General features: G+C 33.6%; 1 protein-coding gene across 11 annotated transcripts in view; it reads right to left on the bottom strand.

Annotated features, from left to right (window-relative positions):
* Positions 1-19,041, bottom strand: part of Dlg1 (discs large MAGUK scaffold protein 1) — a 251,443-nt gene that overhangs the window by 72,427 nt on the left and 159,975 nt on the right. For all 11 annotated transcript variants that reach the window (XM_076868823.2, XM_076868826.2, XM_076868827.2 and 8 more), the window contains one exon: positions 4,104-4,224. In XM_076868823.2, coding sequence (XP_076724938.1) covers positions 4,104-4,224 — 121 coding nt within the window. The remainder of the gene's footprint in view (positions 1-4,103; positions 4,225-19,041) is intronic.

Genomic DNA, 19,041 nt, shown 5'->3' with positions numbered 1-19,041 from the left:
ACGGGAAGGTGAAAGAGGAAATGGGAAGGTGAAAGGGAAGGGAAGGGAAGAAAGAAAAAGGGCTGGGAATGTGGCTCAGTGCTTAAAGCACCCTTGGATTAAAACCCTGGTATAAATAAAACAAACAAAAACCCCACAAAAAAACAAAAACAAAAGGAAAAAATATGAAATCAAAACAATAAGGAGAAAAGAATTTGAAATTAACAAAAAAGTAATACAAAGATTCTATCAAGAAATTTGTATTCATGAAAACCTGATGTTGCATGCACTTGACTGCCTCTGAGGCAGTGTTGTAAAAAGAAGCTATTTCTTTTTCTTGATGGAGGTAGGCCTTCTTCGTAGTTCCAAAGGAATGAATAATGAATAACCTAATCTGGTCATTGCAATCTTACTTTTTTTTGCTAAAGGGAGGGTGTGACTCCCTTCTGACCTGAGGAAAAAAAGGAAAATTTCCTAAAGAAAGTCAGACCTTAACAAGAATGAACCACATTTTGCTACTTTCTGCCCCTTCTTAAAAAACTCCACACAAAAAGGAATGAACTATTAATAAAACCCTTCTTCTTATTTAGATATATTATAAACATAAAGGTAAAACTAAGAATATACCAGAAACATTATGGGCCTAAGGTTGCTACACCAATCTTGGAATTGCCTCTCAGAGTTTTTATATGAAATATTTTTAAAATTTGGTGTGCTGGTGTATACTTGCAGTCCCAGCTATTTGGAAGGTTGAGGAGTTAGAATCATTTAAACCCACAGGTTTGAGACCAGTCAGGCAACACAGGGAGACCTTGTCTCCCAAAACAAAAACAAAACAAAACAAACAAGCAAAAAACTTTTAGTGTAAGCCATGATTTGTGATTTTTAAAAATTTATTACTGTTTTTTGTCAGCTCTAAGTAAGATGCATTTTATCTGTCCCCCTTATTATTCCCTGCACATGTTAATACAGCTTACCATTGATAATTTTTCAAAATTGTTGGCACTCAGACACAATGATGTGAAAACTATTCACATCTTCTGGTAAGACCATGAAAGTGCCAACAGCAAATTACTTTAATATTTGATGAAATACAGAAAATCATTTGAGATTATTCTTAAATATGTGATATTTGGTAAAGATTTTAAAAATTTAATGATTTTCTAAAACATTGCAAGAAGTAATTAGTCACAAAAGCCTTAATAAATAAATCTCTTTAAAAAAATTAATTTAAGGATTCTTCCTTATAATACAGAATAGTAATAAAATCTTCTTAAATACTTAATACTGCTCAAAACTTAAAATAGTATTTTCTAGACATACGTTAAGTATTCATCATTATTCGATTTTGCCAGCTCACTTAAAGGATTCACAAAATTATTTGTTAAAAACAGTAAAACTAGCTGGGAGTGGTAGAAGATTGCGAGTTCAAAGCTAGTCTAAGCAACTTAATGAGGCCCTAAACTCAGTGAGACTCTGTCCCTAAATAAAATATATAAAAGGGGACTGGGGATGTGGTTCAGTGGTTAAGTGTCCCTGGGTTCAATCCCTGGTACAAAAAAAAAAAAAAGGTAAAACTAAACAAAAATTGTTTGGGGAAATATTATATATATATATATTTTATAAAATATATCATATATTATATGTATAAAATACATACACATATGAAGGAAAAGATAATAAAATTTAGGAAAACAATAACTTAGAGGGGCAGTATAGGAGAAGCAGGGTAGGATCAGGGGCACAGATAAGTTTCAGTATACTGTTGTTATTTTATTTCCTATGTTAAATAATGGATTCATGGTTTGGAGCTCCTATTTTAAAACAAGTATGAATTATAATTTTACATTAGCAAATAATAATTAAAAAATAGCCTGCTGAAATCCAACAGTAGCTCTAGAGGAATACACATTCTGATTTTTGAATAATATGAACACATGAAAAGATGCTTAACACCATAAGTCATTAGGAAAACGTAAATTAAAACCATAATGAGATGTTTCATATCTACCAGGATGACAATAACAAAACTAGACCAAGTAACAAGTGTCAGTAAGATGTGGAAAAACTGAAATACTCACAAATTATTTATGGGAACATAAAATAGGTTGGTGATTCCTTAAAAAGGTAACATTAAAAAAAAAAAGAAAATTCCACCCAGGTAGCCTAAGTAACTAAAAGCAGGGATTTGAACAAATACTTGTTATCATAACATAATTCACAATAGCTAAAAAGTGGAAACAATCTAAGTCACCAACAATGGGTAGATAAACAAAATGTAACTCTATGTTTATCTAGCTATATTTATATAATATCTATACATCTAATTGTATGTATATTTCATATATGTAACATACATACAATGGAATGGAATATTAAACAAAAAAAGAAATGAAGTTCTGATACATGTTACAAAATGAATAAATTTTGAAAAATTATATTAAGTCAAATAAGAAAGTCACAAAAGGACAGATATTATATGGTCCCACTTACATGAATTACCTAAATTAGACAAATACAGAAAGACAGAAAATAGATATTACCAGGAGCTGGAAGGACAATGGGATGAAACTGCATAAAGATTATAGACTATCCAAGACGATGAAAAGGTTTTGGAAATAGCTAATGGTGACGGTTGTACAAAACTGTGAATGTAATTAATGCCACTAAACTGTACATTTGAAAATGGTTAAAATGTTAAATCTACATGCTATATTTATTTTATCACAATTAAAAAGTGATGTAACATACCCTAATTCATTGAGTTGCACATTTTAAATGCATGAAATTTATGGTATGTAAATTACATCTTAATAAAACTTAACAAATGAGCTTTAGAAACATTAATTGTCTGTATGCTGTAATTTTGCGGGGGGGGGCGAGGGTTGGTTTGGTAATTTGAGATATCTTCTGAAAGACTGCTTAGACAAAAATTGTGGAGAATTTATGTTTGGGCAAGATTCTCATACTTCATTATCTGGGCAAAAGGAATGATAAAATGCACACTATTTTAAGACATATCTAATAGTCAATTAACTGATTTTTGCAGAAAAGAATGGAAATTGTTAGATGTGTGTGAAATACTTCAAAGTCTAATACAACATGGTACAACACATATGCAGTGAAGAAGGATGGGGACAGCAATAAAGGTGAAAATATAACTTTTAGATTTTAGTTTTGCAAAATATTTAAAGAGACTGAAGACCAGATAAACCTATAAATAGGCACTATTAGCAAATAACAAATAGCCATGAATCACTCTATAGGAACACTGCTTGAAGACTAAAAGCCTTGAATATTCATATCACAAGTAAAAACACTATTCTTTCTGCTAATTTTCATTCCAAACACAATTACTAAGGCACCTATTTTGTTCCCAACATAACTCTTACAAGACAAACACTCCTATCTGTCCTTGAGGCGAGTACTGCCTAAGAAGTTAGGAGTCTGACAAGAAAAATTACAATTATTACAAATACAGAGTTTCAAAAATAATAATGCTAACAATAATGTAACTAATGAAAATGTGAGAACAGATATTAACTGGTATATACATAATCAAAAATGCTATAACTGTAAATTATAAAGCATACTGTAATAGTATCTTTATACTACTTAAAATAACAGAGCTAAAATATTTTTTCACTGGCTCTTTTCCTCCTCCTTAGAATTCTTTGGCACTAAAAAGACCTACAAAGTTCAATGTAGTTAGTAATGTTAGATGAAAAAAACTTTAGATGTCAGTCAGGCTATCAAACAAAGCAAATACCACTTGTTGAATTCTGAACATAAACCAATTGTCCTAATACTTTAAGGCATATATTAGATAAGAAATACATGAAAAGTCAGTATAAAATATGCACAAGTATATTCCCAACTTAGATTTATTTCAAAAGACAATTTGCCAAACCTTAAAATGGGAGCAGTAACTTACTTATAATACAAAATATTTTTATATTTCATGATCTGCAATGAAAAAAAATCTTCAATGAACCCTCCAATAGAAAAAAACATTTAAGGTTTAAGTTCATCAATATTCAAGAATATTTTTAGTCCTAAAAATTGTGGCTGATTAAAATTCCATTTAAAAATGATTTTTATAAGATAAATGTTAAGTTACTTACCTAGTAATTTCATCATCTCCAAGCATTGCTTTAGAAACTGGTGAGTATCTGGCTGGTGATGCTGGTGTCTGGCCCAAGTAGGAAGATGGGCTAACATGATTATCAACAGGCTGAGCAGAAGCTTCAAAACAAAGACAGTGAAAATAACATCAAAAATGAAAGAAGCCACCTAACAACTCACATATGAATTTAAAAGTATAATTCATATTCACTAAGTTGTATACCAGAATTTGGGCCAGAAGACATATTAGCTAAAAAAACCAGACAAGCATGGTTTCCAGGTAAAAACCAGCTTAGATATTCAGATCAATAAAACAGATTTACTTCATTACATTCTTTTGAAAATACAACTAAAAAGAAGTTTTATTTTATTTGTACAATGAATCTGAGAGGTCATTTAGAAGAATATCATCAAAAAAAACTACAATGAGTAAATCTTAAGTATAATAACTTTTTTTGAGAAGTCATTATGCAGACTGCTATTTTAAAAAAGTATACATACTCAAAATTTGTGAGTAAAGAAACCAGAAGCTTAAAAATAGATTAAAAAAAAAAAAAAAAAGCCTATGCTCTTACACAAGCTCCTGCCAACTCAATCTTGTTTTTATTTTTATGGTATCGAGGATTGAACTCAGGGACACTCAACCACTGAGCCATGTCCCCAGCCCTAATTTGTATTTTATTTGATGGATCAGCATATAGCCCTAACACAAGAGATATCCATCGAACCTCTACAATCACCAGCCTTTTAATGGCCAAGGTTTATGACTTTGGACTCTAAATTCCTTGGCCGTATTATCATATTTGGATGGAACCAAAAACAATGACACAACTGGACAAAAAATCCCATCAAATGGCCAAGCCAGAAAATTTCATCAAATGGCCAAACCACCCTTTCTCTGCTATATCTAGACAGCCCCATCAGTCAATGAATCCTTTCTGGAGCAATTAATCTCACACCTAACGCACAGATAGGAGGCACTAAAAATTAATGTTCCTATAGCCCAAAGAAAAATTATGTGAAACAACATTACTTTTTATATCCAAAATCTTATGTAAAACGTCCTCCACAGAACTTTGAAACAAGGGAGTCAGATTCATTATCTTTAGCTACCAAGAACACCAAGATTCGAGAGAATAAAAAAAAGCAGAAGAACTTGAAGTTAAAGTGGGAAAGATTGGAGGTCAAATAGGTTTACAAAGCCCACCAGCAGAAGAGGATGTTAAGTTAAAAATAAAAAGATATGCAAAAGTATGAGCATTTTAATGTCAGCAGAGAAATAATGTTCTCTATTATATCCAATGAGTTTTTAAAAAATACATGTATTTTATGATATATATATATAGTTGTCAATGGACCTTTTATTTTATTTATTTATATGTGGTGCTGAGGACTGAACCAGTGTGCCTCACACATGCCAGGAAAGTACTTTACCACTGAGCTATAATCCCAGCCCAATGGAACATTTTTCATTCCGGTTTTATACAATATTTTGGCTATTCTTCATATTTTGATTACCTTATTTTGGTTACACCATTGATCATGCCTCTATCTCTCTTATGGTTCAGAGAACTTTCACAACCTTCCTTCTCATTATTTCTTTTTACTATTCTTCCTAAAAATATTATCTATCTAGTAAGTCAACGTTTTTCCAGTTTTGACATCTGCTTATTTACATAGTTGTCTTTGCCAAAAACACCCTCTCTCCCAACCTCTTGACAATCCCCATAAAAACAAACCAAACCAAATGTGATCTAGTTCTCTTTTCTGCCCAGATAACAAGTGATATAAAATCTGAACAGTCTTATATTTATAAAATTAGTTGGATTCAGAACTAAAAATTTAAAAAGAAAATTTCAGGGCTGGGGATGTGGCTCAAGCGGTAGCATGCTCGCCTAGCATGCGTGCAGCCCGGGTTCGATCCTTAGCACCACATACAAAGATGTTGTGTCCGCTGAAAACTAAAAATAAATAAATAAATAAATAAATATTAAAATTCTCTCTCTCTCTAAAAAAAGAAAGAAAGAAAGAAAGAAAATTCCAGGTCAAGACAGATGATTTCACCGATAAATCCAACCAACCATTTAGAGATGAAATAAAGCCAATTTTGCAAACAGTTTCAGGGGATAAAGGAACAAAGTATATATGCTTTTCAATTCATTCTGACACCAGCATAACCATGAAACCAAACCTGAAAAATGTAAGAAAAATTTCAGAACACTGTGTTCACACTTATGAACATGGATGCATGATCCTCAACAAATGTGAGCAGGATAAGCCTAATGATATATAAAATATAAAGACTGTATGGGTTTATTTAAAAAAATGGAAAGTTGGTTTAACATTAGAGCATCAACTAATTTATCACACTAACAGAATAAAGGAGAAAAATCATCTCAGTAAATACAGAATTGACGACATGTAACATACACAAGATAAAAACTCTCCATAAATCAGGAATAAAAGTGAACTTTCTTAATATGATAAAGGGTATCTACAAAAGACTTACTGGTAACACCATATGCAATGGTGAAATTATGTTTTCCCCTACAATTTGAAAACATGACAATTATATGCATTATCATCATTTCTATTCAACATTAAACTAGAGGTCTTATCAGAGCATCAAAAAAAAAAAAAAAAAGGAGATGAATAGTTAAAGATGGAAAAGAAAGCAGGTAAATTCCCATCATTTTATTTGTTATTACACAATACTTTATAGTCATACAGACATTCCAAAACAGTCTATAAATTAGAATTTTTAACAGGATTGTTAATCACATAATCAATGTACAAAGTCATATATATATATATATATTAGTTAAAAATATGTAAAAGTATTTTAAACTGGACGTGGTGGTGCATGCCTGTAATCCCAGTGACTCAAGAAGCTGAAGTAGGAGGATAGCAAGTTCAAAGCTAGCCTCCTCAACTTAACAAGGCCCTAAGTAATTTAGCCAGACCCTGTCTTAAAATAAAAGGGCTGGGGATATTACTCAGTGGTTAAGCACCACTAGGCTCAATCCCTGGTTTTAAAAAAAGTATCATAAAAATAATATCCAAAACATCAAATACCCTCATCTAAACCTAACAAAGGATTTATAAAATCCCTATTATACTACAAAACACTGCTGAGAAATAAGGATCTATATAATTCAGATAGAAGTACTCGTAGATTAGATGAAAGACTCAATTTTAGTTTTCCTAAATCGATCTGTACATTTCTAAATTCTAAAATCATTAAGGAAATTCAAATTATTCCTAACATAATCGTGTGTCTGTGTGTGTGTGTGTGTGTGTGTGGGGGGGGGTTTGCTGGAGACTAAAACCAGGGCCTTGCATGTGCAAAGCAAGTACTCTACGATTGAGCCACATCCCCAGCCCTACTAAACATAATCTTTAAAAAATTTGAAAGATTTATATTACTAGAAATCAACATTTATTATATAGTTATAATAAAGGGAGTGTGATATTGGTGGAAGAAGAAATAGATCAATGAAAAATAGTTCTAGAAACATAATATATTGTCACTTAAGATATAATAAAAGCACCAATGCAATTCAGAGCCCAAAGGTGATCTTTTTAATAAAGGATGCTGGATTATTCAGATATCTGTATGAAAAAAAATCTCATGTTATTTGTAACAAATAAAATAAAAATGAATCAAATCTAAATGTCTGAATAAGACTTCTAAAGTCTTCCCATGACCTTGGGACAGAGAAAGATTCTAATGAGTTACTAAAAGCAGGAATCAGGAAAGAGAAGATTGATAAATTGACTTGATTAAAATTAAGAAATTTTATTCACCAAAAAGGAAACAAACACAAACTGGGTGAACATATTTGCAATAGATATAATTGATTAGAGTTTCTTTTTGAATACATAACACTTCCTTCAAATCAATAAGAAAAAAGCAGTCAAAACTAATTAAAGCATAGAAAGAAATCAACAGGGCTGGAGTTGTAGCTCAGTGTCAAGAGTGCTTGCCTAGCACGTGTGAGACTCTGGGTTCAATTCTCAGCACCACATAGAAATAAATAACACACAGATCTATTGATAATGAAAAAAAATTTAAAAGTAGGAAAGAATTCAACAGACACTACAGATGACAGTCAAAACAATATGCACAAGGAGTAGTGCTAAATACCATTAGTCACTGGGAATAATCAGAATTAAATAAATAATAGATAAATAAATTATATGTATCATAGTACATATTCATAATATCTATAACTAAAAAGACTGACTATACCAAATATTGGTGAAGACGTAGAAAACTGGAATATAAACTGTTTCCAAACTTGGGAAACTGTTTTAACAGTATTGATTGAAGACAAAATAAATGTCTGTGATGTAACACAGCAATTTCCCTCCAAAGGAAATGTGTGCATATGTCCAATAATATTTAAAAATGTCCACTGCAGCTATATTCAGACCCAATGGTAAAATGGAAAATTTTTTGTATATTCATAAAACAGAATAATTTATAGCAATAAAAACCAAAACACTTGATTGAAAATAACCTTTGAGTAAAAGCCGTAAGATACAAGAGTACAAGCTATACAAAACATTTAAGAACAAGTAGATCTAAATATCTGCATGTAATGCACGCATACATAGACATATATATATCTCACTAAAAAGAGGCAGAATTATTGTCCGAGATTCAAGTGTTACCTCTGGAGTGGGAATACTGATTAAGGGGCTTAACAACTGAGCAAGGCCCTAAGCAACTTAGTGAGACTCTTTCTCAAAAAAATAGGCTGGGCATGGTGGCCCATGCCTGTAATTCCAATAGCTCAGGAGGTTGAGGCAGGAGGATCAAGAATTTAAAGCCAAGCCTCAGCAACGGTGAGACCCTGTCTCGAAATAAAATACAAAATAGATGTGGCTCAATGGTCGAGTGCCCCTGAGTTCAATTCCTGTATCAAAAAAATAAATAAATAAATAAATAAATAAATACAAACAAATAAATAAATACATGAAGCTGGGAATGTAGTTCAGTAGTAAAGTGCTCCTGGGTTCAATACCCAGTAACAAAAGAAGAGAAAAAACAAGAAGGGGCTTGAGCCTTCTGGGGTGCTATAAATGTTTAATAAGATGGTTACAAAGGTACAGGCATTATGCAAAAAATATCATTAAGCTGAAGTCTGAAAAAATGTGTCCCTTTCCAAATGTCAAGTTTTTCTTCATTTAAAAATTAAAGGAAAAAAGTACTGACAAATAATTCAAATTATACCTAACATAATAATTTGGGAACAGATAAGACAAGAGTCTGGTCAAAGAAGTGTTGAGATTTTACCAATTAAGAAGGAAGGGTCAAAAGACTGGAAGATAGTGTAAGAAAATGAGTATCATTACAAACTATGAATAAATCGAAATATAAGTTCATGGATAGAAAAGCCCAATATGATAAAGATGTCAGTTCTCTCTAACAAAAACCTTACATGCGATTTGATTTTTTTTATACATTGTATATGTGTTCTGAATTATCACATAGTATCCCATCTGTTATGATTTGATCTGGAATGTCCACTAAAAGCTCATATGTTGAAAACATGGTCTCCAATGCAGCAAGATTGAGAAGCAGGGTTTTTAGGGAAGGAATGAATCATTAGAGCTCTGGAGAGCTGAACAGACTATCTAGTTGGAGAAAGAAGGTCACTAGTGTGTGCCCTGGAAGGGTTTATTTTTTCCTGCCCATCTCCTCTGCTTCTAGGTTGCCATGAGCTGAAAAGCTTTCCTCTGCCACATCCTTCTATCATGATGCTTCTGCCTAGGAGCTGGCTAACTGAACCTCTGAAACCATGAGCCAAAATAAATCTTTACTCCACTAAGTTGATCCTGTCAGGTATTTTGGTCAGAGTTGAGTTTTGGTCAGAGTTGAGCTAATAGGCAATATATATTATATACAATTATTGTGCATTAAAAATATAAAAGATCTTATAGAACCAACATTGTAATTAAGTGAAAATAAAAGCTAACGTAATAGCAAAACCATTCTTATTACCTTAATTTAAAAGTTTTTCCCCCCTAAGTAAAAAACAAGGAAAGTCGACATCCCCTACCAAGTAATGGTGTAGTTTTAATTTGCATTTCTCTTATTATGAGTAGTCTAAGTACAATTTCTAAAATAAAAGGACTTTTAGTACTCTTAGTTTTCTATTTGGGTATATTTCTTTCCTTTTTTAATATGAAGAAGTTCTTTACATAGTAGGAAAACTGTGATATTAAATTTTAAAAAAGGAGCAATATTTGGAGTTATCTTGACGGTCTCTCTGCACTCGTATGAGATAAAGAACATTATAGCAGAAAGAAAACTTCAGACCAATATCTCTAATGAATATAGATGCAAAAATCCTCAATAAAATCTTGGCAAATCGGATGCAAAAACATATCAAAAAGATCACGCACCATGATCAAGTGGGATTCATCCCTGGGATGCAAGGTTGGTTCAACATACGGAAATCAATAAATGTAATTCATCACATCAATAGTCTTAAAGATAAGAACCACATGATCATCTCAAAAGAAGCAGAAAATACAAAATACAGCACCCCTTTATGTTCAAAACACTAGAAAAACTAGGGATAACAGGAACTTATCTCAACATTGTAAAAGCTATCTACGCTAAGCCTCAGGCCAGCATCATTCTAAACAGAGAAAAACTGAAGGCATTCCCTCTAAAATCTGGAACAAGACAGGGATGCCCTCTCTCACCACTTTTATTCAACATAGTTCTTGAAACACTGGCCAGAGCAATCAGATAGACGAAAGAAATTAGAGGAATAACTATAGGAAAAGAACAACTTAAACTAGCACTATTTGCTGATGATATGATTCTATACCTAGAAGACCCAAAAGACTCTACCAAGAATCTTCTAGAACTAGTAAATGAATTCAGCAAAGTGGTAGGATATAAAATCAACACCCATAAATCAAAGGCATTCCTGTATATCAGTGACAAATCCTCTGAAAAGGAAATGAGGAAAACTACCCCATTCACAATATCCTCAAAAAAAAAAAAAAAAAAAAAAATACTTTGGAATCAACTTAACAAAAGACGTGAAAAATCTATAAAATGAAAACTACAGAATCCTAAAGAAAGAAATTAAAGAAGACCTTAGAAGATGGAAAGATCTACCTTGCTCATGAATAGGCAGAATTAATATTATTAAAATGACCATATTACCAAAAGTACTATATTCAATGCAATTCGATCAAAACCCAAAGGCATTCCTCACAAAAATAGAAAAAGCAATTATGAAATTCATCTGGAAAATAAGAGACCCAGAATAGCTAAAGCAATTCTAAGCAGGAAGAGTGAAAGAGGTGGTATCACTATAACAGATCTTAAACTATACTACAGAGCAATAGTAACAAAAACAGCATGGTACTGGCACCAAAACAGGCTGGTGGGCCAATGGTACAGGATAGAGGACACAGAGACTAACCCACAAAACTACAACTACCTTATATTACACTAAAGTGCTAAAAGCATGCACTGGAGAAAGGATAGCATCTTCAACAAATGGTGCTGGGAAAACTGGAAATCCATATGCAACAAAATGAAACTGAATTCCTATCTCTCACCATGCACAAAAGTTAACTCAAAATGGATCAAGGATCTAGGAATTAAACCAGAGACTCTGCGTCTAAAAGAAGAAAAAGTAGGCCCTAATCTCCATCACATTGGGCTAGGGCCCAATTTCCTTAATAAGACACCTATAGCACAAGAATTAAAACCAAGAATCAACAAATGGGATGAATTCAAACTAAAAAGTTTTTTTTTCTCAGCAAGAGAAATAATATGTGAGGTAAATAGGGAGCCTACATCCTGGGAACAACTTTTTACCCCTCACACATCAGATAGATCTCTAATCTCTAGGGTATCAAAGAACTCAAAAAACTAAACACCAAAAAAACCCAAATAACCCAATCAACAAAATGGGCCAAGGACCTGAACAGACACTTCTCAGAAGAGGATATACAATCAATCCACAAATGCAATCAGAGAAATGCAAACTAAAACTACTCTAAGATACCATCTTACTCCAGTAAGAATGGCAGCCATGATGAAGACAAACAACAATAAGTGCTGGCGAGGATGTGGAGAAAAAGGTACACTCATACACTGCTGGTGGGACTGCAAATTGGTGCAGCCAATTTGGAAAGCAGTATGAAAATTCCTTGGAAAACTGGGAATGGAACCACCATTTGACCCAGCTATTCCTCTTCTCAGACTATACCAAAAAATTTAAAAATAGCATACTACAGGAACACAGCCACATCAATGTTTACAGAGGCACAATTCACAATAGCTAGACTGTGGAGTCAACCCAGATGCCCTTCAATGGATGAATGGATTTTAAAAATGTGGCATATATATATACAATGGAATACTACTTACTCATCATTAAAAAATAATAAGATCATGGCATTTGCAGGGAAATGGATGGCATTAGAGCAGATTATGCTAAGTGAAGTTAGCCAATCCCCCAAAAACAAATGCCGAATGTCTTCTCTGATATAAGGGGGATGACTCAAAATGGGGAAGAGAGGAAGAGCATGGGAAGAAGATTACCTCGACATAGGGAAGAGGGGTGAGAGGGAAAGGGAGAAAGGGAATTGCATGGATGGTGGAAGGAGACCCTCATTGTTATACAAAATACATGTATGAAGATGTGAGGGGAAAAAAAAAAAAGAATAGCGTTACCCTAGATTAGGGAGAGAGAAGTGGTGGGAGGGCAGGGGAGGGATTGGGGAGATAGGAAGGACAGTAGAGTGAAACAGACATTATTATTACTGTGTATATATATGTGAATGCATGACCAATGTGATTCCGCAACCTGTACACTCAGAAAAATGAGACATTATATCCCATCTGATTCAAATGTATGATATATCAAGGTCACTGTACTGTCATGTGTAACTAATTAAAACAAATTTAAAAAAAAGAACATTATAGCATGTTTGTGTGCTCTTGGTAAATAATCCAAGAGAGAGAATGTGATTATGTAAGTAGATGAGAGAGATAGCTAAATCCCCAAAAAAGGCAAAAAAGATTTTGGGAATTGGGAAAGCAAAATTCATGAAAAAGAAGAGATTCAATATACAAACTGAAGACCTCTTTTTCCATAGGAACAGTAATAGTTATTCCATTATAAAACAAGGAAAAGCAGAATTTGTTTTTTTTTTAAGAGAGAGAGAAAGAGAGAGAGAGAGAGAGAGAGAGAGAGAGAGAGAGAGAGAATTTTAATATTTTTTTTTTTTTGGTTTTCGGCAGACAACATCTTTGTATGTGGTGCTGAGGATCGAACTCTGGCTGCACGCATGCCAGGCGAGTGCACTACCGCTTGAGCCACATCCCCAGCCCCAGAAAAGCAGAATTTGGGGTAAAAAAGGTATTTACACAGATATAGGCTATCAGCTATGGCTGAGGAGTTGGATGGCAAGTGAAGGAGGTTTGAGGAATCACTGAGAAATAGAATGACTTAGGCAACAGCAAGGCTCCACTTAAGATTAATGGGCATAATTAAAAGACAGCACAAATTTGTGCTGTTCTCCAGTCACATTCTGCTTTCAGGGAGTAGAAAAGGATAAGAGTCTGGTTGAAGAAGTGTTGAGATTTTGCCAATTAAGAAGGAAGGGTCTGGGCTGGGGATGTGGCTCAAGTGGTAGCGCGCTCGCCTGGCATGCGTGCGGCCCGGGTTCGATCCTCCGCACCACATACAAAGATGTTGTGTCTGCCAAAAAATAAATATTAATTAAAAAAAAAAAAAAGAAGGAAGGGTCAAAAGACTGGAAGATATGTGTATGAAAATGAGTATCATTATAAACCATGGAGTCTGTGCTAAGTAAAACATGAAAACTGAGATGTAAGGAGGCAACAAAGTGATATCAAATGGTGGAAGGTCAAAATGAGTACACTGGTAGTTAGAGCAGGGGTAAATGAATTGATGAGTGTAGATAGAGAGTGGGATAATTTAAACTGATATTTTTGAGATGATGAAGGTATTGGTAATTATAGATAAGGTCTAAAGTATCATCTTGGAAGAAAGCACCTAAGCTGAAATAGAGGGCAAGATAGTTAGGAAGAGATCAAGAAATCAAAATTCAGCATTTTGGATGAATCATTAGTGTGGACTTTGGCTATCACTAGAAATGATAATGTGATAAAAGCAGCAAGAAAACAATGGTCTTGCACTCAAATATCAGTAACTAAAGCCTAATCCTTGAGGAGGACACCAAGTGATTACAATATAAGGAATAGACAATAAGTTGATGATCTGATAACAAAGGCTTCAGGAAAGCTAACAGGTAAAAATCATTTATGTAAAAAATTATAAACACATATACTTTAAAAGGCCCAAACAAAACCTTCAAGAATTGCATATAAAGAAAAGACTTAGCCTGTCCAAGATCCGCCTTCGCCAACCTGCAAAGGACCCAGGTCCAGGGTAGGTCGGGGTCTGTCATCTACTCTTCCTGCCCCCAAATGGGAGCCCAGGCAAAAACCCACTTCCATCTAGGGACACTGCAGACATCACCAAAAAGTCTTCCCCACATAGTAGCTCTACCTCTCGACTACAAAGAGGGCCTAGAAGCAGCTGTATCTTGGAGCAGGCCTCCCAAAGCCAGTGTAAAGCCTACCATTTCAGTCCCATCTCTGAAAGACATTGCATCTATCTTGGGGCACCTCCACTGCTATCTTGAGTTACCTCTACTATTGCTGCCACCATTTTTAGTTGCAGTAGCATCCACTGTGTGACACCTGCAAGGTCTGGAAGCCCAACAGCAAGGTGAGGTACAGATAATCTGCACAGATACTACAAGATTATAGGGTAGAAAATGTAATATCTCAGATACGCACTGCAAAAGGGGAAGACACATAGACAATATGAAAAAACAAGGGAGGAAAGTGCCCCAAACAAATCAAGATACTACAAAAACAGATCCCAAGGACAGCAAAGTTGATGAAATGTCAGAGAAGGAGTTCAGAATGTTCATAATTAAAATGATCTGTGAATTAAAGAATGACCTAAATTAGCAAATACAGGCAAAAATTGATCACTCCAACAAAAAGATAAAAAAAAAATCAGAAATCTTTGAAATGAAGGAAACAAACCAAATAAAAAACTCAGTAGTAAGTATCACCAACAGATTAGAGCACTTGGAAGACAGAAGATCAGATAATGAAGACATATACAATCTGGAAAATAAAGTTGACCACACAGTGAAGATAGTAAGATACCATGAACAGAACATCAAATGGGATAGCATCCAAAGATCAAATCTAAGAGTTATTGGGATGGAGGAAGACACAGAGTTTCAAACCAAAGGAATGCACAAGCTCTTCAATGAGATAATATTGGAAAATTTCCCAAACATGAAGAATGAATTGTAAAATCAAATACAAGAGGCTTACAGGACACCAAATATACAAAATCACAACAGATCTACACCAAGCACATTATAATGAAAATGCCTAGGATACAGATTAAGGATAGAATCTTAAAGGCTGCAAGAGAAAGGAATCAGATCACATATAGGGGGAGACTAATTCATACCTCAGCAGATTTTTTAACCCAGACCCTCAAAGCCAGGATCATAGAACAACATATACCAAGCTCTGAAGAAAATGGATGCCAACCAAGAATCTTATACCCAGCAAAATTAAGCTTTAGATCTGATGATGAAATAACAATCTTCCAAGATAAACAAAAGCTCAAAGAATTTACAACTAGAAAGCCTGTACTACAGATCATCCTCTGCAAAATATTCCAAGAAGAGGAAATGAAAATCAGCAGAGGGAGGTATTACACTAAAGGAAAAACTAATCAAAGGAGAAACCAAGTCAAGTTAAATATCAAAAATAAACAAAAATGTCTGGGAATACAAATCATGTCTCGATAATAATCTTGAATGTTAATGGCATAAACTTACCAATCAAAAGACATAGACTATAAACTTACCAATCAAAAGACATAGACTTGCAGATTGGATCCAAAAAAAAAAAAAAAAAAAAAAAGATCCAATAATACACTGCATCCAAGAGACTCATTTCATAGGAAAAGATAGCCATAGACTGAAGGGGAAAGACTGGGAAAAATCATATCACTCACATGGACTGTGGAAGCAAGCAGGGGTTTCCATCCTCATATCAAATAAAGTAGACTTCAAGCTAAAGTTAATCAAAAAGGATAAAGGACACTACATACTGCTCAAGGGAACCATACACCAACAAGACATAACAATTATAAATATATAGGCCCTAAACAATGGAGCATCTACTTTCATCAAATGATCTCAAGATCAAGAGTCAAACAGACCACAACACAACAATTCTAGATGACTTTAACACACCTCTTTTACCACTGGATAGATCTTCCAAACAAAAGCTGAACAAAGAAATTATAGTACTCAATAATGCAATCAATAACTTACACTTAACTGACTTGTATATAATATTTCATCCTTCAACAAGCGAATAAACATTCTTCTCAGCAGGACATGGATCCTTCTCTAAAATAGACCACACATTGGACCACAAAGTAACTCTTAGCAAATAAGAAAAAGTAGAGATACTACCCTGCATTCTATTGGATCATAATGAAATGAAAATAGAAAACAATGATAAAATAAAAAATAAAAGCTACTCCAACACCTGGAGACTAAACAATATGCTACTGAATGAAAAACGGGTTGCAATAGACATCAAGAAGATGATTAAAAAATTCTTAGAGGTAAATGAGAACACTGATACAACATACTAAAATCTCTGGGACACTAAGAAGGCAGTACTAAGAGGAAAATTTATTTCATGGAGTTCATTCCTTAAAAGAAGAAAAAGTCACCAAATAAATGAAGTAACACTATGTCTTAAAGCCCTATTAAAAAGAAGAACAAACAAACACCAAAATTAGAAGAAGATAGGAAATTTTGAAAAAATTGACAAAACAAAAAGTTGGTTCTTTGAAAAAATAAATTAAATTGACAAACCCTTAGCCATGCTAACGAAGAGAAGAAGAGAGAAAGGAAACTCAAATTACTAAAACACATGATGGAAAAGGAAATATCACAACATACACTATATAAATACAGAAGATAATTAGAAATTATTTTGAAAATTTGTACTCCAATAAAATAGAAAATATCAAAGTCTTTGAAAAATTTCTAGAGTCATATGATTTGCTCAAAATGAATCAGATATACAAAATTTAAACAGATCAATTTCAAATGATGAAATAGAAGATGCCATCAAAAGCCTAACAACAAAGAAAAGCCCAGGACCAGATGGATACACGGCTGAGTTCTACAACACCTTTAACGAAGAATTAATACCAATACTCCTTAAATTATGTCGTGAAATAGAAAAAGAGGGAGCACTTCCAAACTCATTCTATGAGGCCAGTATCACCCTGATTCTAAAACCAGGCAAACACACATGAAAGAAAGAAAACTTCAGACCAATTTCTCTAATGAACATAGAAGCAATAAAATTCTGAGAAATCAAATAAAAAACATATCAAAAAAATAATGGGCCATGATCAGGTGGGGTTCATCCCAGGGATGCAAGGTTGGTTCAACATATGGAAATCAAAAAATGTAATTCATCTCATCAATAGACTTAAAGAACCATATGATCTTCTCAATAGATGCAGAAAAAGCATTTGACAAAATATAGTACCTCTCCATGTTCAAAACACTAGAAAAATTAGGTGTAACAGGAACATCTCTCAACATCATAAAAGCTATCAATGCTAAACCCCAGAACAACATCATTCTAAAATGGAGAAAAACTGGAAGCATTCCTTCTAAAAATTGGAACAAGACAGGAATGTCCTCTTTCACCACTTCTATTTAACATAGTTCTTGAAACACTGGCCAGAGCAATTAGACAGATGAAAGAAATTAAAGGGATATAAATAGGAAAAGGAAAAACTCAAATAGCACTATATGCCAATGATATGATTCTGTACCTAGAAAACCCCCAAAATTTCACCAGAAAACGTCTAGAACTAATAAATGAATCCAGCAAAGTAGTAGAATACAAAATCAACATCCATAAATCGAAGGATTTCTGTAAATCAGTGACAAATCCTCTGAAACGGAAATGAGAAAAACTATCCCATTTACAATAGCCTCAAAAATAAAATAAAGTAAAATTCTTGGGAATCAACTTAACAAAATACCTCTACAATGAAAACTACAGAATGATAAAGAAAGAAATTAAAGAAGACCTTGGAAGATGCAAAGATCTACCTTGTTCTTGGATAGGCAGAATTAATATTGTCAAAATGATCATACTACCAAAAACATTATACAGATTTAATGCAATTCCAATCAAAATCCCAATGACATTCCTCATAGAAACAGAAAACGAAGTCATGGGCTGGGATTGTGCTCAGTGGTAGAGTGCTCGCCTAGCATGCATGAGGCACTGGGTTCAATCCTCAGCACCACATAAATATAAAATAAAGATACTGTGCCAACCTAAAAAACTAAAAAATAAATATTTAAAAAGCAGAAGTCATGAAATTCTTCTGGAAAAATAAGAGACCCAGAATACCTAAAGGAATCCTTTGCAAGAAGAGTGAAGCAGGTGGCATCACTATACCAGAACTTAAACTATCCTACAGAGCAATAGTAACAAAAACAGCATGATATTGGCACCAAAATATGAAACTGAAACAGAAGAAACAATTTAAAAAATTGACAAAACAAAAAGTTGGTGCAGAATAGAGGACACAGAGACCAACTCACATAACTACAGTTATCTTATATTAGACAAATGCACCAAAAACATACATTGGAGAAAAGATATCCTCTTCAACAAATAGTGCTAAGAAAACTGGAAATCCATATACAACAAAATGAAATTAAACCCCTATCTCTCAACAGTCAGAATGGCAGCTATTAAGAATACAAACAACA

Source organism: Callospermophilus lateralis, chromosome 10 (genome assembly GCF_048772815.1).
Source record: "Callospermophilus lateralis isolate mCalLat2 chromosome 10, mCalLat2.hap1, whole genome shotgun sequence".
Classification (NCBI taxonomy): Eukaryota; Metazoa; Chordata; class Mammalia; order Rodentia; family Sciuridae; genus Callospermophilus; species Callospermophilus lateralis.
This window is presented reverse-complemented; position numbering and strand designations above follow the sequence as displayed.